This window comes from Fukomys damarensis, unplaced genomic scaffold (genome assembly GCF_012274545.1).
Source record: "Fukomys damarensis isolate Sample0158 unplaced genomic scaffold, DMR_v1.0_HiC HiC_scaffold_22, whole genome shotgun sequence".
NCBI lineage: Eukaryota > Metazoa > Chordata > Mammalia > Rodentia > Bathyergidae > Fukomys > Fukomys damarensis.
This window is the reverse complement of record NW_022900934.1, coordinates 3,972,297-3,996,362: the sequence shown is the minus strand read 5'-3', so window position 1 is coordinate 3,996,362 and position 24,066 is coordinate 3,972,297. Positions and strand designations below refer to the sequence as shown.

General features: G+C 47.3%; 1 protein-coding gene across 6 annotated transcripts in view; it reads left to right on the top strand.

Annotated features, from left to right (window-relative positions):
- Positions 1-24,066, top strand: part of Znf831 (zinc finger protein 831) — a 207,484-nt gene that overhangs the window by 155,109 nt on the left and 28,309 nt on the right. For 5 of the 6 annotated variants that reach the window (XM_010628749.2, XM_010628748.2, XM_010628751.2 and 2 more), the window contains one exon: positions 6,653-6,777. In XM_010628749.2, coding sequence (XP_010627051.1) covers positions 6,653-6,777 — 125 coding nt within the window. Of the gene's footprint in view, positions 1-6,652; positions 6,778-23,494; positions 23,807-24,066 lie in introns of those variants that run through there. The other variant, XM_010628752.2, reaches the window with a different exon arrangement.

The following is a 24,066-nucleotide window of genomic DNA, read 5'->3' as shown; positions in this document are numbered from 1 at the left end:
AAAAAAAAAAAAAAAAAAAAAGGATGAATGCTTGCTATTCATATAATAATATTTTGAAAATATGCTAGTATTCCAAGTAAGCTCTAAATTGGTAAAAAAAATGCAACAGAAAAAAAATGAGCAAAGTAACAGTCAACTCCTAGAAAAAATACAACGTGTTCTGAAACAAATGAAAAAGATGTTCAAAATCATTCCTGATAAGAGAAAGCACAAAGAGTGATAATTCCCACTTGGGGAAAGACTCTAAAATACTGTGTATGGAAGTATAAATTGAAATAGAATTTGAATACATGTCAATTTGCAGTATTTATCACAATTAGTACCACAATATATCTAGATTTATTTATATTATCTATATCCACACATGGATCATATCCTGACAATAAATAGTTAAATACATTTTAATAACTTTAAAATGGAATAGTACAGATTTTTAAGAAGAGTTGTCATAATTATTTTGTATTGTGATACCAAACCATTTATTAATAAACATGATATGAAAACATACAATAAACATGAAATGGGGTAAATGCCGAAGAACAGACTGGCTGATCTGTGTGGTAGGGGTGTTGTTATCTTACTCGGGCTCCGCCGAACTGTATCCCAACGTGATCGCGCCGTTTCCCACCTCTTTCCGAAGTTACGCGAGTGCCAGTTTCTCCGCATCCTAGCGACACTCGGCATGGTCGGTTTTCTTTCATTCTCAATCACTTATTAGGGGTGTAGCAGTGGCTCATAATAATTGGAATTTGCGTATACTTGCAGTTATACTCTGACCCCAGTTATAGCTGTAATTTACATTTCCCTAATAACTGATGGCACTGAACCTTCTCTCGTGCTCACTTACCATTTGTGTATCTCCTTAGGTGAAAAATCTAAGTCTTTTTCCCATTGGAAGAAATGGATTGTTCATTTTCTTACTGTTGAGTTTTGAGAATTTTTTATGTATTCTGGTTATAACATCTTTATCAGATATGTAATTTGCAAATATTTCTTCCAGAGTGTGATTTGTGCTTTAATTCTCTTAACAGTGTCAGGCATCTTTGACGTTTTATGAAATACATTTTAAAATTTTAATTTTGATGAAATTTATTTTTTCTTTCGCTGATTATGCATTTAGTGTCACAATACACATAAACATGCCTGATCACAATGGCCAAGATTTTCTTGCTTTTTTTCTAAGGTTTGGCATTTTAGGCCTACAATCCATTTTCACCTAAAGTTTATACATGATGAGATGTATGGATCAAAGCTTCTGTTTTTGCAGGTGGATATCTAGTTGTTCCAGAGACATTTGTTGATCTATTTGCCTATTTTGACCCAAATAGCACACTGTCTTAACAACCTGACTTTAGAACTTATGATAAAGCTATGCAAGACAGTGTGGATTTTGCACTGACATACACCAAGGTCAGTGGAGAGAGAGTGCAGAAACTGACCAAAAGTCAACTGACTTTTGATGAAATTATAAAGGAAATTTGGTGGAGAAAATGTTGTTTTTTCAATAGACGGGAACATTCTGGAGCTCCGGAAGGTTTCTCTCTGTTCTCTCTCGGGGATTGCAGTGTCACGGCTTCATGTCTGATGTCATGGGGATTCATTCATTTGCCCAGCTTTTATTTCGGATGGCACACCTAGTTACTACTACTACGCATCGAGATCCGCAGGCCCTGATATTGCAATGGCTCTGCTTTCATTGGTCTAATGAGTTTTAAATATAATTGCCAATGGATATTATGATTTATTTCCAAAAGGTTTTATTTAATTGCTTTTTGAATATAGTTGGTGATTTTTATATCATATTCTTTACTCTTATTTTTATTCTTTTTTAAAAACACACTTAATATTTTGCATCCAATAATGCTAACATCTGAAGCCTTGGTGTGTCTGACACTGTTTTATATATTATCTCTCACTTATGGTAACTTGATTTCTTGTTTGTGTTAGTATTTTTGACTGTGAGTTGATGTCTGGGACTTTGAGAGTTGGGTTGAACGTGGGTTTCTCCGGTAAATATTTGTCTTGCTTTTAAATGAAACCCTTGGCTTTAGGTTTTTCCTGGTTTCTTGTTTCCTGTAAATTCAGATTGCAAACCTAAGAGAAAGTTGTGTTATTGTGATGAAATTAACAGGAAAAGGTCCCTCCCCTTCATTCAGTGATGAATGGTGAGTTATGAATGGTTTGTTTTGTCCTTTGGGCAGGAGGTGGGAGCAGGGAGTAGTTACCTCCAAGTCCTCTAGGTGTTGAGGGCATGACCTCCTGAGGTTTCAGTTATACAGGAGTGGAGGGTGGACCTTCTGCTTGATTCTCACCCAAGCACATTCTGAGCTTTGTGTCCTGAACATACATTAAAAACATACAATTAAACTCACGTAGATTGGCAAGTGACCCTCAGAGTGAAAGTAATCTTACCTTTCCAGATTTCAATTTCCCCTTGGTTTTTGACTTCTATTTCTTACCTTTTATTCAAGATATCACTAATTTAAATTTGTTTAAAATGTTTTATAATCTGCAGTTGTTTTTCAGTATAAGAGTATGTTCATAGTCAATCTGAATATTTACTTCTTGGCGCTGTTGGAAATGGAATTCTTATTTTAATCTTGCTGTCTTGCTTTTTGCATTTGTGAGACGCAATACCTGACACCTATAAATTAAAGGAGGAAAGTTTTCTTCAGGCTCACAGTTTGTAGTAGTTTCAGTCCGTAGTCAGCTGGCTCCAAGCGGGGTAGTGTGGCAGAGAGGCAGAGGAGAAACAGTCCACGGCATGGTTGTGGGAAGCAGAGAGAGATCAAGGGAGGTAGGAGGGCAACGTACTCTTTGAGGCATTGTCCCACCTCCTGCAACCAGGCTTCACCTTCCAACATCACACTGAGCTATAAACTCATCGGTGGGTTAGTCCACTGACGAATATCAGCCCCCATGACCCAATCACCTCTCGAAAGCACCACCTATGAGCATATGAGGCTTTGCGGGGAGGGCACGCAGGAAGAAACCATTAACGCTTAACTGTGAGTCTTTTGTCATGAAGAAGTTATATTTTTGTTTGTTTGCCCTTGTTTTGTTTTTGAACTAGGACTTTGCTATGTTGCCCAGGCTGTTCTTGAACCTCTGGTCTCAAGAAATGTTTCCAAATACTCGGAATCACATCTGGCAAGAAGTTGATATACTTAACTGCAGCCAATGTTTATGATTATTACTTCTTGTTTAAGAAATCTTTTCTCTCAATCTCCCAATGTCACAGTATACAAATATATTCTCGTATGTTTTCTTCTTAAATGAATAGATATTCATACATTTGGAAAGATTTATTTTTATTTTTGTTACATAGACAACTATAGATCATGGGTCAAATATGACTTGAGACCTGTTTTAGTACACCCTCATGAGTTTGACATGGTTTTAAAGGAGATATCCATATACCTAAACACACACACACACACACACACACACACGACAGAGGTTGTATATGGCCTACAAACTCTATGTCTGGAATTTACACAAAAAGCTTGCAGACTTTTGCACGAGTTCACTTTTCCTCACTTATTTGCTACATTTTAGTCTCTCGCTTATACTTGGGGGTTTATTTCAGGGTCTTCCATTCTGATTCATTCATCTCTTTGTTTGCTGCCATTTCCAAATACCACACTGTACTGAAAATGGATGTTTTCATTAATGAAAACTACATGAGTTAAAGGAGAGGGATTAGAAAATGCAGGACCCATTTTCAGAGTGGAAATGAAAAAAAAAAGGAAGAAAATTCATCCTCAGATTCCTAATAGGCCTGACATTAACTAGAGGCATAGAAACTCAGAGTGCTCACAAAATATGTCCCTACCATACCCAAGCATGCACTGGACCATGGAATTGGATTTCATTGCTTAATTTGTAGCTGTGTATGGTGCTGTAGGAGAGATAAGAGACTCAGGGACTTGTTCTAGGAAGTTTCCAACAAGGAGGAGCAGAGGAGAGCAAACCCTTGGTCCAAGAACAGGGCTCAGTTAGTAGGCGAGGATTTTTCTCCTCACATGGCGGTGGGCCTGGTGTTTCCTTTCGCAGTATGGTGGCCTCGGCTACATGTGACCCCCACATGTGGCTAAGGCCTTGGGTCCCACGGACCACAGCCCTGGCCTTTGATGAAGTCTCAGGTCCTGCTCAGGGGTGTAGAGGCCTCGCTGTACACCCTTCCGCTCTTCTTTTTGCTTTATTATCCCCTGCAGGCCCAAGAGGAGGAAAGAGAAAATGAGACTCATGGGAGGCTGGCCTGTGACCTGCAAGGGCTGTCCCGTGATCTGCCCTCCCTGGCCAGGGCAGGGGCTGCAGAGAGGCGTAGAGAAGCAGGGTGGTCAATGGATTCCAGCCAGGACCAAGACTCACAGCATAGCCTAAACCGCTTCTTTATAAGAGCTTCTCTGCTAACATTTCCCAGAACCCATGAGCTTTGTCCACACACCTTCTGGAGTCCCTGCTGGGCTGACGGGCAGGACTGGTCTCGGTGAGGACTGGCATCGTGCTAGGCTCCAGCATGCCCATAACCTGCAGAGAAGGATGAGAAACCAGGTACATGGAGCCTCAGAGTCAGATTTAAAATCGGGACCTGAAGGGGCAGCTTCTTACCAAAACATAAATCATTTTATAGGCCAGCAAATTAGACATAAACACGGAAACCTAGACTGATCTTAAAACATAGCCTTGAGCAAAACTAAAGTGAGCAAAAGAATGAATTCTGTGCTACAGTTTGTGTAGTCTGCTACACAAACGTGGCGCTGGGCATAGAAAAGGTATATGCTTGAGCGAGTGTTTGGAGAAGGGAGCACTTGCATGGCACACCCAAGGCCGGGGTTCCTGGGGGCGGAGCATGAGCTGGGGATCCTGTCCAAGTGATTTATGGGGAGCAGGCCCTTAGGAGGCTCGTGAGAGACTGGGCAGAGAAAAATGAGTAAAGTGGGGATGGAGGGGTCCAGCCTCAGCACGGGAGCTCTGTGGGGTGAATTGCACCACCCCGTTGTCCCACTCGGAGGCGAACAGGCTGAGTGGTTACAGCGAGAGTCAGGCAGTGGCTAAGTATGGCGATCCATTATGGTGAGCCTTGACACAGGCCTAGCCATGATTGAACTTTGAGTCACCTCGCTGGCACGGACGTGCTCTCGCCCATAGCCACGGGCGAGTTCAGCTGGTAGCAGATGTAACCCATAATGGTTGTTATTGTTTTTCCCTCTGGAATGTGTGGGCGGTACTCTCGCTCCCGTGCAGCCCTCGCTCCCGTGCAGCCCTCGCTCCCATGCAGCTGGAGAGTATAAAAGGAAGAGGTTCTGTAATAAAGCAAGCAAGGAACTTGAGAAGAAAGGTGCCTCCCGTCTCTCTGTCCTCGTCCTTTCAGGTTTAGGACCTGCTGGCAGGATCCTGACGTCGCGGCTCGCGACAGCTAAGGGTCCAGGGACACCGGTGCAGCCCTGGGGAGACCGTCTGAAGGGTCTGCAGTGCTTGTCCATCCAGGTGGTGTTCCCGGGGGAAGGACTAGACACACAACCTTTGCAATATCCAGAAAAGCAAGACACAGGCCCTGATGGTGACTAAGCAAAGTATTTGAAGACAGTGCCAAGGCCCACACGTGCTCTCCCGAGGGCAGCAGTGTCTCAGATTCCACCTTGCCGAAACCCAACTTCAGGGGCCGGGGCTCTCTCAGCAGTCTCCTAGTTATCTTGATTGAGTGGAGTCCATACCTCCAACTGTGCCTTTCCTAACACCTGCAAGCAAGCAACAGTCACCAGCTGACTTCAGGAGCAGGGGTGACCAGCGGCCACACATGAAGGAGGATTCTGTCCGCAGCACCCCACCTCTCTCTCTGCACTCTGAAATCACTCTCCCCCAGGGCTCTGCAGGACCACGACTGGCTCAGGAGCTTGTGATTAGCAGCCTGTGGCTCCCTACCCCAGCTCAAATAGCTGTTTCAGGAACCTGTGGTCCTGAGGAGCAAGAGAGCAAGCACAGTTGATTGCTGCAGAGGATGACCTGAGCTCCTGGGGATTTACAGCTCTGCCCAGGCAGGGAGGCCAGCGTTCCCCGCACGTGGGCACTACTCGGGAAGAACAAAATGCCACTTTTCAATTGCTGCTGCCTGGGAAAACCAGTGCCCGAGAAGATCTTGCACTCTGCAGATCTTGTTTAAAAGTTCTGTGAGCAACAGCCCAGGTGATTCAGATTCTGCGCTGGTTCTCGGCAGCGGCTCGCACTAATGAGGGAGAAGCAGGTGGCCGCACCTTCCTCCCCAGAAGGTTCTGAGGGGTCACCATGGGAGGTGGGCTCTTGTAAACTGAGGCTTGTAAGGGGAGGGAATCCCTGTGCTCGACCAAGCAGCTAGCAAACGTGCAAATACCTGTTTGGCAAGTAGTGGCAGTCGCAGAGTTCGATGTTTAACCACAGTACCTTTTTAAAGCTCTTGCTAAGCGGCACGAGAAGCATCGTACCGCACTTGCTCAATTAGTCCTTGTCTCAACGTTCTGAGTCAGATGTTACCGTTCTCCTCGTGTCCTGGCGTCGGGGAGAGTGAGGGTTGGGGGATCAGCGTTAGAGTCTGGCCACGAGGGACGCCTCTCATTTCCTGGGCCCACGCTCTCCGGGCTGATTCTCACACGTGTGCTTCCCTTTCCTACAGGTGCGATGGGAATTTCTGGCAGAACCGTGCTCAGCTGAGAGCCAGCAGACTGCGCAAGCCGACCTGGGGACCAAGGAGAAGCTGCCCCCCACCTCCACTTGGGCAGGCTTCACCCGCAGTGTCAGGTAATGCGGGCATTGGAGATGAATCTGGGCTGGGGAGGTTAAAGTGCCAGGGCCTGACCTGGACACTGATGTGTAGGAGGCTCAGAGCCGTCGGGGATCCAGGAAGGGGTATGTGCGTGAGGGATAATGACAGAGGCTAACATTTATGGGACCACTGGCATGACTGAATCAGCAGAGAGGGCAGAGAAGAGACAGCATCCCGCACTCATCCCAGGCCTGGCGCCGGGCAGAGTCTCTCCAGGAACCTGGGGAGCATGTCCCACCTTCGCCATCTCCAGGAGGGAAGCTCACTGGGTTCTTTCTGCTGTGCCATTGTAAAGCTCTGGGGATCTGTGGTTGGTGTGGAAGCTCATGTGGGCAGACCTCTGACGGGTTCTGTGAGCAACAGGGGTCCTTAGCTTACCTGATTGTGCGCAAGCTACTCTTTACCATGAAAGCATGGACTCTCATGGGGGCTGGCAGCTTCCTGGAGAGGGGAAGCTTAAGCTGCGATCCCTAAGCAACCACGGCAAATCTTCACCTTCTCTCGCCCTTCATCCCCACCCCCTCTGTTGTAATGGCCTGGCCTTGGCCTTGGAGAGGCTGCGGGACCCCGTCTGGCTGAATTGCCATCACTCTGCGGCACACTGTGAGTGGTGAAGGGCTGATGTTGGGCTCTGTCTAACGGCTGAGGTTTTTGGTCCCGAGGGACCACATGGATAGGCACCTCTTATTCCACCCTAAGTGGCTCCAGTGCCCCCTACAGGAAGACGACATTTGCTTTCTCTACTTACCCTTCATGGCCCCCATCCCTGCCCCCTAATACTCAAAATCCTCTGGGAGGGAAGGAAAAGGAGTAGCGTTTCGTTACTCAGAGAGAATTTAAATCAGGATAGGCATTTGTTCTTGAAGTTGGATGACACATTGTAGAAAGCAAAATATTGTTTTTGTTAAAGAAGATAAAGGGTTGAAATCCATGGGGGAGAGATTGGTATATAAGGCTAGGCAGAAATATGTTGAGGGTATCCAGCTCTGCTCTCTTCACTCCCTGTGGCTGTCATCCTCAACTGTACTCCATTGATCTTTATCCAGTGGAATTTCCCAATGGGCTATGCTAGGTGACACACCCCGAATAGGGCATCTCAGAGCTGAATGGGGTATGTCCATCAGGACAAGAGAAGTCTCGCAAAGGAAGGGCCACTGTGCAATTCTCTGCTTTGTCATTGGGCCTTTCGGTGACAATGGCAGGTGGTGTCAATGTCCCTTCTGCTTTCTAGCCCCTCTGTATATGCTTCCTTCCCTCTCCTTGAGAATTTTTCCAGTTTGCAATCCATTGTCAGGCATCCAGGTCCAGCCTAACAGTCTCTGAAGTGCAGGACATCACTCAGACCACCTGGAGGGTGAAAAGCTGGGGACATGACTGAGCCGTGGGAGCCCCATGTGGTGAGGCAGCCCCCAAGGGATCGTGACCCTTGCTGGCTGGCTGGCTCGTTGTGCCTTATTTCCATGATGCTGCATTCACCTTTATGTCCATCAAGTCCGGCTCTTGAATTTCCCCTTCTATAGGCGTAGAACTCCAATAGTGGCCCTGATAGAACTCCAGCTGTGGCGCTGGCAGAGAGCTGGTGGCCACGGCTGTGGACTGGCAGGCCTTTCCCAGCTGTCACAGGTGGAGCCCAACCAAATCAACCAGAGCTCCTCCAGTTGTCCCGGAGCGGGGAGGTCTCCCACCCGCTCTCTTCTCTGCGTTTTAAGGGCAGCTGGCTCCAGCTGCTGCTGGAAACTCATGCCAGCCTTTGTCTAGCGTCGTAGGCTCTGTCTCATACACTGAAGGGGTGGGGAAGAGATAATCCCTGCTCTGGATAACTGTGATACAGGGTGAAGACAGACAAACCAACTGACTGCCGACCTTTGCCCAAATCCCCCTAGGAATGACAAGATGGACTCTCTCATGGCATCTCCTGATTGTGTGGCTAGGATGTTGACACTCTGTCTTGGGTCCTGTGAGAGCTGCTGAGTGTGGCCCTGCGTGGCAAACTGAAGCAGCCGATGATGGTGACTGTCGCCACATACTCAGTCTAATGAGCGTCATGGCCCACGTTGACACATACCGAGTGCCGTGCGAGTATGAGACACCCAGTAATGAGGCTTCTGTTGTTTGGCAGAGGACGAGGCCACGGTTGTTACTGGTAGGGGAGGAACACAGCGTGGAAGTGCTCTTGGGAGACAGGAATTTCTTCTAGAAAGAAGGATGTGGGGAGAGAGGATGGAGGTGTTCTGGGTGGGGTTGGGCATGTATAGGTTTGTGGACAGGAAGGAGGAGTCTAGGGAGGGTAGAGGAAGTGCAGGGCCAGTGTGCAGTGTGGACCCAGGGAGTAGGGTGTGGGCACCCACCCAGAGGTCTCACTTGGTGTAAGTCTGAACTGTCTCCTAGGGCTGCTGTAAGAAGTCACCAAGCAAATCTGGTGGCTTGAAACAGCAAAGCCCCTTTCTTGGTGGGCCTAGTGTGCAGGATCCCTGAGCTCCCCACAAGGCCAATGGATGACCCTTCCTTCTGCCTCCTGCTTTGGTGGCTCTTAGCTGTGGTGAGTCGCTGTGGTCTGTGGCCCTGTCTTCATGTGGCCTCCTGCCCTGTGGGCTGCAGGTCAAGCGTCCCCTTGCCTTTCTCTTAGATGGACAATTGGCATCGGCTCTAGGTCCCATGCTAAATCCAAGCTCGTGTGATACTGAGAGCCCTGAACAAGTCACTGCTGCAGAGAGCATTTGGCCAAGCAAGTCATCTCCACAGGTTCTGTGGGTTCAGGTTTGGAGGCTGCTATTCAACACCCTTGAGAATCCCTCCCGATCTGAGCCAGTGGAAGTGATCTTAAAATAAAAAATAAGGATGCAGAGTGCTGGCGATGTAGCTCACTGAGAAGGCCCTGGGTTCAGTCTCCAGTACTACAAAAATTGTATGTTTCTGCATGAGAATGGTATCAGTGCACATGGACTTTCCATGTAAAATGTTGCTCATCACCTGGCTCTCAGTGTTTACAAACTGTTTTTGCAGAAAATGTAATTATGAACCTTAATCATAAAACAACCCCCCCCAACACACACCCTGGCAAAACATGGTCCATGCTTTGGGAAACCATAGTCTGATCAGCCACAGGTAGATTCAGTCTGATGGCCACAGGACACACTAGAGGGCCAGGCGGGCTGGTTGGACATGGGTGTGGCCTCTGTGGGTCACACCCATTAGAGATGAATTCTAGCCACTGCCTGGTGTATCTGTCAGTGCCCAGATTAAGGGACACATGCTCTTTCCTCCTCCCCAGAGGTGTAGGGCCACCTGTCTGTGCCACCTCTTCCTGTCCTGTGCTTGTACCTGGCTTGAGCATGTGGTCCTGGGGCCCCAGAGTAAGCAGAGAGAGCCTTTCAAGCCTCTCAGTCTTGGGGAAACCCACTGAGCAGGACCAAGGGAGGAGACCCAGAGATACTAAGATTCCCTCCCTTTGGAAGAAATTCAGCTTTCTATACATTTCTGGCCCCAACATCAGTGTTCCATGGCTCTGCCACACTACAGTTCCACGAGTGAAGAGGTTGGGGGTGCCAAGGAATGAATACGTGAGGCTCAAACAGAAAAAAAAAAAAACCCTGTATGTAGAGCTAAGAAATAAGAGGCTACCCCAAGGCCAAGTCCCTGCTGGGAACACAGCTCCCCACCTACCCCACATGGGCAGCAATGCTGGAACAACAGCCCGCAGAGGTGGCAGAGGTCTGAGCCTTCACGTTTATTATTGGAGCAGCAAGTTGAGCCAGCGGCCTGGGTCCCTTGTGCCCATTTTCAAAGGCCTCTGGCCCCCGAAGTCAGGAAGAGCACAGAGGTTGGCCCCGAAGGGCAGGTGTGAGCCTGTGGGATGGGGTCGAAGCACTGGCCCAGGGAATATTAATCACCACATGGTCCTCACTGAAGTGTCAGAAAGGGATCAGGCAGGCTGGTGAGGCAGCCCAGCAAGCCGTAGTTGACAGATCATGATGGACACTGTGGGTCAGAAGGGGGAGGAGTGCATCAAAATAGAAACCACCTGGACATCCAAGGGGCCAGGGAATTTCCTTACCACTGCTCTCCAGGGTCAGCATCTCACAGCCGAGTGAAGGCCCCGAGAGGGGTGGGGATTGGAAGACGGAATACTCTACTTCAGAGGAACCGGAGTGGGGCCCTGGTTCTGAAATGACTTTCTTGGGTCTCCTTGGACTTGGCGGGTTCTGGAGAGGTCAGAGCTGGTTTATCAGTGTGCATGTGTTTGTGTGTGTGTTTGGAGGCAAGGGAGGAGGACTTGTTTTCCTTGGCAGGACGAAGATGGAGCAATCTGTTTTGGGTGGGCTGAGGGGCTGTGATTTGGGAGAACTGGATGGAGCCTGATGAAAAAGCCGACGGGTCTTGTCTTTTCTTTCTTTTTTGGGAGATGGGTGTGTTTTATTAGTATATTTTATGTATAAAATACAGTTACATTCATCGTTGGGATCTTGTACCTCTACGTGACTTATCTTGGTTCTTATTTTTTCCCCATTCCCAGTCCTCCCTTCACCCCTCCACCCTTCCCTGTTTACAAAGACATTGTTTCCATGCTTTTCCTTTTCTCATATTTTTTATTTTCCCTTTTTCCCTTTCCCCTACTCCTTCTACTTCCACCCCCACCCCCACCTTTTAGACCTTTTCTTCCTATTGCACAACATCAATTATATATTTTGATACTTGTTTACACTTTTAGTTTTTCACACCAGAGAAACTATTCAGTATTGAGAACTACAACACTCTGAAAAAAGAGATTGAAGAGGACATAAGAAAATGGAAAGACATCCCTTGTTCCTGGGTAGGAAGAATCAATATAGTAAAAATGTCCATGCTTCAAAACTGCTGCTATATAGATTCAACGCAATCTCAGTTGAAATCCCAAAGGTATATTTCATAGAATGAGAGAAAAAAAATCCAAAAATTCATTTGGAATCAGAAGAGACCTAGAATAGCAAAAGCCATTCTAGGCAAGAGACATGGCAGGGGCTATCACAATCCCTAACTTGAAACTATACTACAAAGCCACTGTGATAAAAACAGCATGGTACTGACAAAGAAACGCACCCAAGGATCAGTGGAACAGATTAGAAGATGTAGAAATGGCTTCTGACACACTCAGCTACCTCATCTTTGACAAAGGAGCCAAACACCCTCACTAGAGGAAGGATGGCCTCTTTAATAAATGGTGTTGGAAAAACTGGATTTCAACTTGTCAAAGATTAAAACTAGACCCCTATCTTTCACTATGCACTAAACTAAAATCAAAATGGATTAAAGATCTAAATATTAAAACAGAAACACTAAACTTGCTGGAAGATACATGTGTGACTTATTAACTTCACTTAAGAGTATGGTCTCGATGTGCATCCACTTAGCTATAAATATCTCTAGTTTTTTATGGCTGAGTAGTACTCCAGTTTATAAAAAAAATTTCCTTTATCCATTCTCCAGCTGATGGGCAATTGGGCTATTTCCAAGTGTTAGCTATTACAAACTGTGCCACCTTAAACATGGGTGAGCATATATCACTGTGGTATGGTTCTTTTAATTCTTTTGGGAAGATGTCCAGCAGGGAAATAGCTGGGTCAAATGGGACCTCTAATCCTAGTTGTTTGAAGTCTTTCCATATTGATTTCCACAGTGGTTGCACCAGTCTGCATTCCCACCAACAATGAAAAAGTGTTCCTTTCTTCCCACAACCCTGCCAGCATCTGTTACTGGTTGATTTCTTGATAGCACCTTTCTTTCTGGGGTGAGATGGAATCTCAGTGTTTTTTTCATCTGCTTCTCTTGAATGACCAGTGATGCTGAACATTTTTTCACATGTTGATTTGATGCTTTTACTTCGTTTGAAAAATGTCTGTTCATTTTAGATGCCCATTTTTGAATTGGTTCTTTATATATGGGGTGTCTGACTTTTTAAAACTTCTTTATATATTCTAGATAGGAGACCTTTGTCTGAGGGACAGCTGGTAAAATTTTGTAGGTTGTCTCTTAGCACTGTTGTCCATTTCTCTTGCAGTGCAGAAGCTTTTTAAAAAGATGAGATCCCAGTTGTTGATGCTTTCTGCTAGTTCCCGTGCTACTGAGGAATTGTTCATAACGTCTTTTTCTATGTCAGTATCTTCAAGAGTTCTACCTAACTTATCTTCCAGCAAGTTTAGTGTTTCTGTTTTAATATTTAGATCTTTAATCCACATAGGGGTCTAGTTTTAATCTTTGGTGAGTTGAAATCCAGTTTTTCCAACACCATTTATTAAAGAGGCTATCTTTCCTCCAGTGAGGTTGGTTGGCTACTTTGTCAAAGATGAGGTGTCTGAGTATGTCTGGAGTTGTTTCTGCCTCTTTTAATGTTTTCCATTGATCTTTGGGTCTGTTTCTTTTCCAGTGTTTTCCATGGTGTTTTTCTAGTATAATTTCAAGTTGGGGATTGTGATATCCCCTGCCATGTCTCTGTTGCCTAGAATGGCTTTGCTAGTCTATGTCTCTTCTGATTCCAAATGAATTTTTGCATTGTTTCTCTAATTCTATGAAATATACTGTTGAGATTTCAGTCGGGGTTGGCCACTTTCCCTATGTTTGTTCTTCCTACCCAGGAACAAGGGATGTCTTTCCATTTTCTTATATCCTCTTCAGTCTCTTTTTTCAGAGTGTTGTAGTTCTCAGTGTAGAGGTCTTTTGCTTCCTTTGTTAGATTGATTCTTAGATATTTCATTTTTTTGAATGCTATTGTGAAAGGAATTGTTTCCCTAATTTCACTCTCCATGAGTCTGTTATTTGTGTAGAAGAAGGCTATTGATTTTTGAGTGTTGACCTTGTATCCAGCTGCTCTACCAAACCTGTCAATTAAGTGTATAATTCTTTTAGTAGAGTTTTTTGGGTCTTCTCTGTATGTAGAGTGTCATATCATCAGCAAATAATGACAGTTTAACTTCTTCCTTTCCTAGCTTTATTCCTTTTATTGCTTTCTCTTGTCTCATTGCTGAGGCTAATGTTTCCAGAAAAATATTGAACAGGAGTGGTGATAGTGGACATCCTTGTCTTGTTCCTAATTTTAGTGTGAAGGTTTTCAGTTTTTGACCATTTGGTATGATGTTGGCTGTTGGTTTTTCATAGTTAGCCTTTATCAAGTTGAGATAAAGATCACCTATTCCAATTTTCTGTAGGGATTTTATCATGAGTGGGTGTTGAATTTTGTCAGATGCTTTTTCTGCATCCATTGAGATGATCATATGGTTTTTGTCCTTGACTCTGTTCATATAATGTATTACATTTATTGATTTACATATGTTGATCTGTCCTGCATCCCTGGGATGAATCTAACTTGGTCAGGGTGTATGATCTTCTTGATGACCCTCTGTATTCTATTTGCCAGTATCTTATTTGAGGATAGTTGTCTTTTATGGGAGGGACTCACCAGGTGGAAGGTAGGAAACCCTAGTCCTTGTAGCCCAACAAGAAACAGTATGATGTTTGCAAATAATGGCCAAGAATACCTGTGTCCAGGGACTGAAATATGCTACAACTTATTTTTTATCCTCTTTATCTTTTGGAGAGTCTTCCTGTCAATAACTTAGGAAGATAAGAGAGAAGATTTTTAAAAATAAAATTTAAAAAAGATACTTAATATCTTTAGTCCAATAGCTTCGGACTAATCATTCGCATTAACAGATGGCTTGGTGGTGAAGTCATTGGCAAGCAGAAGGCCAGAGGAGTTATGAAGGATGAGACCTGAACTCTATGAGTTTTATACTGATTAGAGCCTGTGGACCACTCCTGAGAACCAAGTTTTCTTAAACTAAGTCTTGGTTTCCTAAACCAAGTAGTCCATCAGAGCCAAATCTCCAGCAAGATGCAGGGTATGGTGTGCATGGAAAAATAAACAAGTCATAAGTTTCAAAGAACTTTTATCACAATATCTTGTTATAATTATTCGATTTGATTGTTGGTTATGATGGTTCATCTCATCGTGAATCCATACATGCGTAGGAGTGTATATCTCAGAAGAAGTGTAGTCCGTCTGGGGTTTGGTTCCATCTGCAGTTCCAGGCATCCACGGAGGTCTTGTAACGGAGTGGATAAGGGGAGACCCCTGTGACTTGCTGCCAAGGGAGAATCAGGCTGAAGATGTCGAAGTCAGTGGAGCTCTGAAAGTACCCACTGGAAACCCACCTAATTCACACTTATTGGTGGAATCAGATCATGGGACAAGTTAACAAGAACAATCTGACGAGGGTAGTAATTCCAAGAGTGACTTGGATGTCCAAAGTTTAAGAAACCCCTGGAAGCTGGGTGCAGCAGTGCACACCTGTAATCCCAGCACTCTGAGAGGCTGAGGCAGGAGGATCACAAGTTCAAACCCAGCTTGGGCAAGTTAGCAACTTAGCAAGACCCTGTCTCCAATTTTAAAAAGAAAAAAAATGTGGAGGACTGGGATATAAACTCAGGGCAAAGGCCCTGAGTTCAATACCCAGTACTGGGAGGTGGGAGTAATGGAGATGAAGTTTTATAATGTGTTGTGTGTTTTGGGGAGAAACAAAGTCCCTCCCGATGATCTTGCTATGAATGTAAATGGAGGCTGGGAATGGTGGTCCACACCTGTAATCCTAGCTCTTGGGAGGCTGAGGCAGGTGGATCACTGTGAGTTTGAGGCCAGCCTGGGCTACATAATTAGACCCTGCCTCAAAAGGCAAATTAAAGATAGAAAGTAAATGGAAAATGAGGGAAAGCCCATTGGTCCACCCTGCAGTTTAGTGTAAAATGTACTTACAACAATACTTAATTGCCAGTTATTGATTATTGATTTTAACAGATTGCTCTTAGCCATTATAACCTCCAAACTGAAGAGTTATTTTTATTTTATATTTGTAGACCTTGCAGGTTATTTTCACAACTTTTCCTTTCATCATTGCTTAAGAAAAGTTCTTGCAGTTGTTTACCTTCTCCTGCTTAGTTAGCGTCCCTGTGAACCAGTTCACCAAGCAGTGAGCTACCTCTGCTACCTTTGGATCCAAGTGCCCAGCACAGGGACAGGAGCTCAATGTTTGTCGAGTGAACAACTGAATGAACCTAAGCATCCTCACCCTGAGCTCCTGAGCTTCTGTGGAGCTCAGGATTAGCTGGAAGAACTGAGAAAAACCAGCTCCCAGAGCTTCAGGAATGAAGAGGAAGGAGCGAGCAGACTCGGTTTCTGACTGACTTAAACTATATCTTGGTTTCCTAAACCAAGTTGTCTCCATGGTGGAAGAGTCCAGAGGGCTCTGGCTGGGGCAGCAGTGAATTGACCAACATAATTCAGCGTCATAGAGTACCCTCTGTCATTCTGAGGTCACCTGATGTGGCCCACCGGTTTCATACGAAAGCTCTGGGGAGAGCCAGGAGGGAGAGAATGTCAGTTTGGTACCTTTTAGTCTGACATCACGGTGGGCCTGTGCTTTAGAGGGTGGTGAGCTCATTTACAGAGCCAGCCCCTCAGGCAAAAATCAGGACTGTGAAAATTATCTTTGGCCCTGCTGCAAACCCGTCCTGAGGGTATGATTTGTGTAGATGATGCCCAGCAGAGATGTTCGCATGCAATATGTTTGAGGACTGCTGAGATAAAAGAAGGGCAGCAAAAAGGCCATCCATCCATCCAGGCTGCTTTGAAGATAAACAGCAAATCCTCCCACAGAAGGGTGTGTGAGAAATTCTCAAGTGTCCCTGCTTTGCTGCGTGGTGTGCGCCATTTGGTTTTAGCATTAAGCCTCTAAAGCGGCTATGACATCTTAATGGATTGGTTTGTCATGAAGAGGATTAAGCAAGATAATGGAGTTGTGTCTTCCTGGGTCAGGGGAGGGTGAGCCTTAAAAGTCAGTGTTGATTAAATGCATGTGTGATGGGCCCCAGTGGGGTTTCTCGCCTCACCTGGAACACCTAAGCCTTCTACCAGCTTGGGACTCGGGAGGGGCTGGCTTCCACTGGGGAATTATTCTTGTCACCTTCAGGCAGCTGGTGTCCGTGCAGCTAAGACCGCCCTTCCTGGTCCAAGGAGAAGTTCCCCGGCAGACCTTGCCTTGACAATGCGCTGTTCCTCCAGCTGGGGCTTCATTTAGGACGCGGAGCTCTGCAATGTGTTTGTGAGCAGGCACCCAGGCACACACAAGCTCTTACGTTGTTTTTCTATTGGAAAAAGCAATTGATGATCCCGTGTCCACACAATGGGCACACCTGAGTGAGAGCCGCCCCGGACTCCCTTTTGTTATGGCTCGCCATACAATTCCTGATGCGTTTTTTCCAGATGGGGTCACTGCTCTGAAATGAATACTTTTCCTTTCAGAATGTGGGAGCTGTGGGGATGAATACGGCATCAGTGAAGTTTGTACCTTGAGGGGGGCATTCTATTCTCTGCGAGCCTCATTACCATCCTCCTAAGAGCACAGTTATTAACCCTGTGCTGCAAACAGAACCTCATAACTAGATTGGCCCTGCTTTTGTGTGTACGTGCCCATCTCTTTTGGGCTGATGGCATATTGGCGCTCTTATTATTATTATTGTCATTATTATTGAAACCCCTCGTACTGAAAGGACTTGCTCCATTAACTGAGACCCCTTCCGTTTGCTTGGATGCGGGGGTACATTAAAACATTCTGTGGTATAAAGCATGCTCTTATGTATTTCCTTAGAAACGCATTTTATGGAACTGAACAGAGAACAGTGATGTGGTTGAGGTTAATTATTTGGGCTTTTGCTGGGCACATTGGATGTCATGCTGCTCCTCCTGGAACACAGACTAAAATAGGAACACTGAAGAGGAGCCTGGTGTGGCCCTGTACCCGGTGACACATCCTAAGTCATATTGATTGAAGGGGATGTTTTATTGAACGAGAAGAACTACATAGAGTTTATGGTTTTGCAATTTCCTGCAGTTGGCACGGCTTGTAATGGCAAACACTGCGAGGCTCAGGACCACATTTTCAAGGGAGATTTTAGAAAATGCTCTCAGACAGGTGCCCAAGAGGCACCTCCAGTTTGGGGCACCCCCTGAGCACACTGGTGCGGGGGGACTATTTCATCTCACAGATGGAGAAACCGAGGCTCAGCCGGCTATCTGGTGACTCAAACAGCGATATCTGGATGACAAAGCTGGTGACCGGCAGTGTTTCCTTGGTGGGAATCATTCACGTACCCTCTTCAGAAGTTCCTTGCGTGATCACTTATCTAATCTTCCCTTCAGGATCACTCACCAAAAAAACTGAAAAATACATTCATTTCAACAAGCAACTGTTTATTAAAAAAAAACAAACAAACCAAAAAACCAACCTGGAAAGCCCACATCACATACTGTTAGAGGGAATGTTACCAAGATAAAAACACTGTGAACACTTTGTTTTGGTGAAGAAATTCCAGCCAGAATCTGTTGTGAATTCAAATCCATGAGCTCTAGGTATATTCTATCTGCAAAGGAGATTTAGCAGTACAGACATGCTAGAGCCTAGCTGAGACTTTCCTCTTCCTAAAACCAAAGATGAAGAGAACATAGGAAAGAGAACAGTGTTCCCAATGTATGATTTAGTTTCATTTAAACTCTGTGCTTGGGAATCTCCTGAAACCAGGGGTCTCCTCCTCCCCACGGTGGGAGAGCTTCCTGGGATTCTTGTTCTCCATCCATCGCATCCTCATTGGCTTGTGTTGTCTACTTTAGTGTTTCTCCAGCTTGTGTAAGGCATTGACTTGGACAGATGCAAACTCCACATTCGGCAAAGCCAGCGAGAAGAGGCCACAGGTGACCCTCCTTGAAGAGCTGGGCCTTAAATCTGTCACTGGGGTGGGCTTTCCAAGCCGCTTTGAAGAACCGGTTTCTAAAAGCTGGGGGGCTTTGACTGGGACCCAGAAGCAGGTCCCATGTCCGTGGGAGGGGCAGCCTGGGCCTGACAGTCAGAAGCTACCTGCCCAACCAGGGCCCCTGGCAGGGGTCAGAACACCTGCAGGGCTGTACAGGCCTAGGCAGGGAGCCCCTCAGTCTTCCAAGAACAACAGGGGGCTGCTGTAAGACTCAGAGCAGGAGGCAGATCTTCCCATTGGGTTTTGCAGCGATCGTGCCAGGCAGAAGTGTGGCGAGGGCCGGGGAGGGCGTTATCAGTGTGGCCAGGCAGAGAGAAGCCTGCTGGGCCCAGTCCTACCTCAGAGGAACTTAGAGAGCTGACTGAAGATCCTCCTAGAGGAACCAAAAGGTTGAGCCTTCATCTTCACTTCACACGTAATCTCAGCTAATGCTTCTTCCAATGCATTACAGCAGGGGTGCACCCAGTGTGACCACCCCAGCCCAGCACCTGCGCCAGATAAACTGACACTTGGAGTTGGGAGCTGGGCAGATCTCTATCTCTGTGTGTCTGTGTTTGTCCGCGTGACACGAGTGCCTCCATCCTGCACATTGTGTTGTGCAGCCTGCTCTCCTTACCCAAGAATATGCTGTGGTTCCACACTGTGAATCCCTGTAGATCCACTTCGAGCTTGTGATGGGGTTGGAGCTCTCTGGGGGGCGGCCTTCTTCTATGAGTGGGGATTTTGATCACCTTCAGCATTCTGCCCTTGCCTGTTGCTGCTCCACACACATTCCGTGTCCCCTTGGCCCAAGGAGAGGGTCTCTGGAGAAGACCCAGAAGAGGAGTCTCTGGGGTCTCTGAGTACTGCATTGTACATTTTTATTGGCAACGTCCTACTTGTGTCCTAGTTTAGTCTCCCAGCAGCGGCATGGTAGAGGGCCTCTCCTCTCCCATGACGTCACTCCTTGTCTTTGGACCTCCAGATGGGTGGAGGGTACACCTCTGGTGTGCACAGGGAGAAGGGCCCCCCGACCCTCTAGCTTCTTGCTGACCCTGCTCCCCCTTCTGCGATGGGAGCCGTGGGTGTGATCCAGGGGAAAAAGAACATGGAGAGTTGATGAGACTATTTTCCTTTTTAGATCAGAAAAGTGAGTTTCTCTTGACCAAACTTTAAGTCCACTGGGCACTATTTGATGTTCTCTCCAAATATTAATAGATTTGTTCCTTAGCCGAGGCACGATGTCTCAGCCTGCTCTGGGAGAGTCTTGTCACACTGCAAAGGACACGGAGCCACGTAGGACTTCCTCTGTGCCCAGCCAATTCATTAGACCTGGTGAGCAATTTGCAAAAGAAATGAACTGATCTGCAGGCTGCTGAACCCCGAGTGTTACTCAGCCACCTCCCAGCAAGCTCCGAGATGCTCGGGCCTCCAGGGAACTTGAGAAAGCAAACAGTAATATGTGAGCTTCCGTCAAAGGCTGAGCAGCATCTTCATTCCTCATTACAAACAGAAGCTGGAGAGATGAATTTCTCAGCCCCTTCTGGTTTAGGGTGGGATTTGGGGCCACAGTCTAGACTCCTGAGATGAAATGAGGAAACTCACAGAGCTGTGACTGCCAATCTCATAACATGTTGCTTTTTAAAAGCTTTTATTACTCCCAAACAGATACCCTGGTTATCTTACTTTGAAATGTTCCTACTGGAGGCACAAATTTAAACTCTGCATATACCTGTGTTAGGAGGCACCCTTTGGGTTGTGAGGGAAAGGGATTGAATTCAAATTTGCTTTGTAAGGAAAGAAAAAGCAAGCAAGCGAGGAAAGAAAGACTATGGAGAGAGAGAGAGAGAGAGAGAGAGAAAACAGAAGACCCATGTGGCTGGATCTGGTTTCCAGCAGGCCTCAGTTTCTCTCTGCCTCTTGACAGCTCTGAACCTGCCTAGCCTTTCAGTGCTGATGGGAGATTGATCGCTTTTCCTGGCCCAAGCCCCCAGACGAACTCTCTTCAGTCTGCTTCCTGTTCTATGGCTGTCCTTGACCCAGCCACTGAGGTGAGCCAGGCCAGGGCCACCTTGGTGCGGAGGGGCTGGAGCCACCTTCAGAGCCATTACAGTGAGGAGAGAGAGCCCCAAGGCAGAGGGGCTGTCTGCACGCACACGTCACTGCCCCTCCGGTTCTTACTTGTGGCTTAATGCAATGAGGTATGCAGTGAGGTAGGGTGCACTTGAGGGCACTGGACCCCCAACAATCCAGAGAGCAGTAAACAAAGGAAAGGGAGCTTAGGGACCCACAGGGGCCAGAACACCTCTGTGACATGGAAAAGGGTCAGGGAGCCTGAGGTACACAGGCCACTTCCGGGGCCTGCTGTGTGCCAGGCAGTGTGTGGGCGCAGCAGAGGGGCACAGAGGAGCGCGACACGGCCCCTGTCCTCTGGGAGAGCCGGGTCTGGCGAAGGGAGCTGGCACAGACTGGTAAACAAGTCATTACAAATGCAATGCGGTAAGCTCGCTGATATGATTAAGCTTCCAAATGAGAGATCCTGACAAGCCGCCTGCAGGAGCGGAGAAGGGAGCGCGGGCGAGCATAAACAGGAACAAAGCGCTTCCGATGTGCCCCATCCCCAAGGCCCCTCCATCCGGCCCCCGCGGCAGCAGGCGGGGCTCGGGCCGGGGGCGAAGTGAGCCCCCCCCAGCATACAGAATCTTTGCCATACACCATAAACTGCTGGAAATGGAGGCGCACAGCACTTAACTACTATTTACTTATTTATCTAAAATGCTAAGTGTTCCCCTTGGCAATCGCTAATAGATTCCTGTGGAGGCTGAGCGACCCCTTCAGAATTCTGCTTTTTGTGCCTGGCACTGATTCCAGGTCATCTGGGGAGGTGGGTCGCCACCAGCTGAGACGTGGTCCTTTGAAAGACAATTGTGCACTAAGGTTAAAAGCAGCGGCGGCGGGGTGGGGGTGGGGGCGACGGACCTCTACATCTCGCAAATCTGTATGAAGTTTGCTTTTGGAAGACTTTCTGAAGGCAGTTCTCACGTGGGGTTTCAGCCGGGTTTTACAAATGAAATCTAAGTTTTGTTCTAGAACTTTCCTTTGGGAAGTGCTGCAGCCAGCAAGCACACGAAACCGGAAGGTGAGGCAGGATCTCAGGCATGAGCCCGGAAAGTGGGGAGAGTAGCCCCCCACAAAGGCAGGGCTAACCTGTTGGGTCTTTTTTCTCTAACCTGCACCTGCCTTCTTGAGGGCATAAGCCCCTTGGGCTTTGAAGCCAGGTGAGGCTTTCTGAGTAATTCTAACTAAGGTGTTAACGACAGCATGGGGCAGAATAGTGTCACTAACAGCAAGCCTAGAGGAGAAATAATTTCAGGTTATCACCACCAAGCTTTAAGTGACAGAATCACAATGAGAAGGCTATTCGCACCTCCATCCCTGTGAGGCTCTTTGTGACTTCTCGGAGAAAGTCTCCTTTTGATGTTAATGGCTCTCTGGCACTGCCTCACCCTTCCCTAATCTCCATTTTAATGCGAGAGTGAAGGTCTCCAAGTCTAGCAACAAGTTGAGAACATGATTCTGTTTTCATTATATTTATCTTTATAGGAAAAACTGCTCCTACTGATGCCAGATGCTCCAAAGTCTTCACCATCATACTCGGCTGATCTCAGAAAGCCAAAACTGTTCCCTTCCTTCCCTCTCCTTTGAGGTCCGGGTGGCCGGGAGCTAGGCTTCTGTGTGGTCATTTGAAAAATTCGACTGGGTCCAGACTTTCAGTAGTTTCTTGGGCAGGGGTACCGGTTCCCTGCCTCAGGTCTTCTGAGTGCCTGCCCCTTTTCTTCTGGTCCTCGGAGACCCCCGTGGGTCCCGGGTCCCGGCTCGCCTGCTCTGCGGGGTGCTGGGGGCTCAGTCATAGGGACAGCAGATGGTCGCGTGCTTGGGAATCATAAAGGACTTGTGGTACAGTGGTCAGCGGGGCCCACAGCGGGGCCCCGCTCGGAGTCCTGCCCTCGGGTTTGGAGAACCGCCCTGGGGGTGGTGGGGACCCTCGGGTTTGTCTGTGTGGATGCAGGTGCCGTCGCTGCCCGGGCGGGATGGCCCGGGCGTTCAAGAGACCATGGGGCCCGAGACTTCTCTGCCTGGAGCCCGGCTCGCTCCCTAGCAACGGGGTCTGTGCAGAGGGCCCGGCTTCCTCCGGACAGATGCTCCCCTGGCCTTCACCCCAACCCCGGTGCTGGCAAGGCGCACGGAGAATCCGCCCGAACAGCCAGCGTGCTTCCTGCCTCTGCAGGCTGCACTTCCTCCCCATGTTTTCCCGCGGACTCCCCGTCCCGGTCCCTCCCGAGGGGTCGGCCGGTCCCTAATTAGGAGCCCAGCCCGGGCGCAGACGTTAGAAGCAGAAACGCAAGTTCGGCCCCAAGATGTTTCCTCTGCTAGAACTCTTTAAAAAAACCTTTTTTTGGCTTGCTTCTTTCTCTAACTTCCAGAGGCAGGAAGAGAGGGATTTTTGTACCCCCTCCACATAGACATTAACGATCATTTTCGGTGGTATTCAGCTTTCTGTTTTTGCAGCGAGGCACCTGGTGTGCGGGGAATGGACAAAAGCCACTTTTCTAAATACCAGCTTTTGAAATTATTAAGTGTTCATTAAGCACCCCCGGGTGCAAAGCACTCTCAGAGATGTTTGTTTCTCAATTTTCCATAATTTTCTTATTTTTCTCCCCTAGCTCAAAGCGGATTGAAAAATGAAGTGGGTACATTTGAGTCTGAATCATAGTTAATGTGCGACGCCCCCTCCCTCAACTGAGCTGTTTTCCTTCTGCTTCCTCCTGTCTCTTTTCTTTTCAATTTGATAAAGTTCTTATTCTTTTTAACCCCTCGCAGGGACTGTAACTTCCGCTTCATTTCCGCCCGCCCACGGGGGAGGCAGGAGCCCCCCAAGCTCTGGCCGCCCCTCGCCCCCAGATCTGTGGGCTGGGAGCCATGGAAAAGTCCAGAAGGCTGCTGGGCAACCGCCCGCGACCTCCCTGGCCCGGCTGACGGCATCCGGGGGCCCGGTGGGGGCCCGTCCCTGAGGCGGACTGTTCTGGAAAAACACTGAGCCGAAGCCCCCCTCCTATCCGCCCTCACGGCTTCGTGACTCCGGGTCTTACATGAGCGGAGAGAGAAAAAAATAAAAAAGGTTGTTTTTCTCTTTTCCTTTCTTTCTATTTTTTTGACAACAACCTCACATAACCTCAAAAAGTTAGCCATGAATTTACCAAAACTTTTTATGAAACTATTTTAACCTCTGGTGGGGGTTAAAAAACAAGCTCTGTGAATTTATTACCCGGAAAAAAGTGAAGCATGACTCTGGATTTGCAGGGAAATTGTCTTCCAAGCTTCAAGGGCGCCCCCTAGTGCCCACTGCGCGCAGCGAGGGCCGGCGGCACCGGACCCGCGAGCCCCACTGGCCC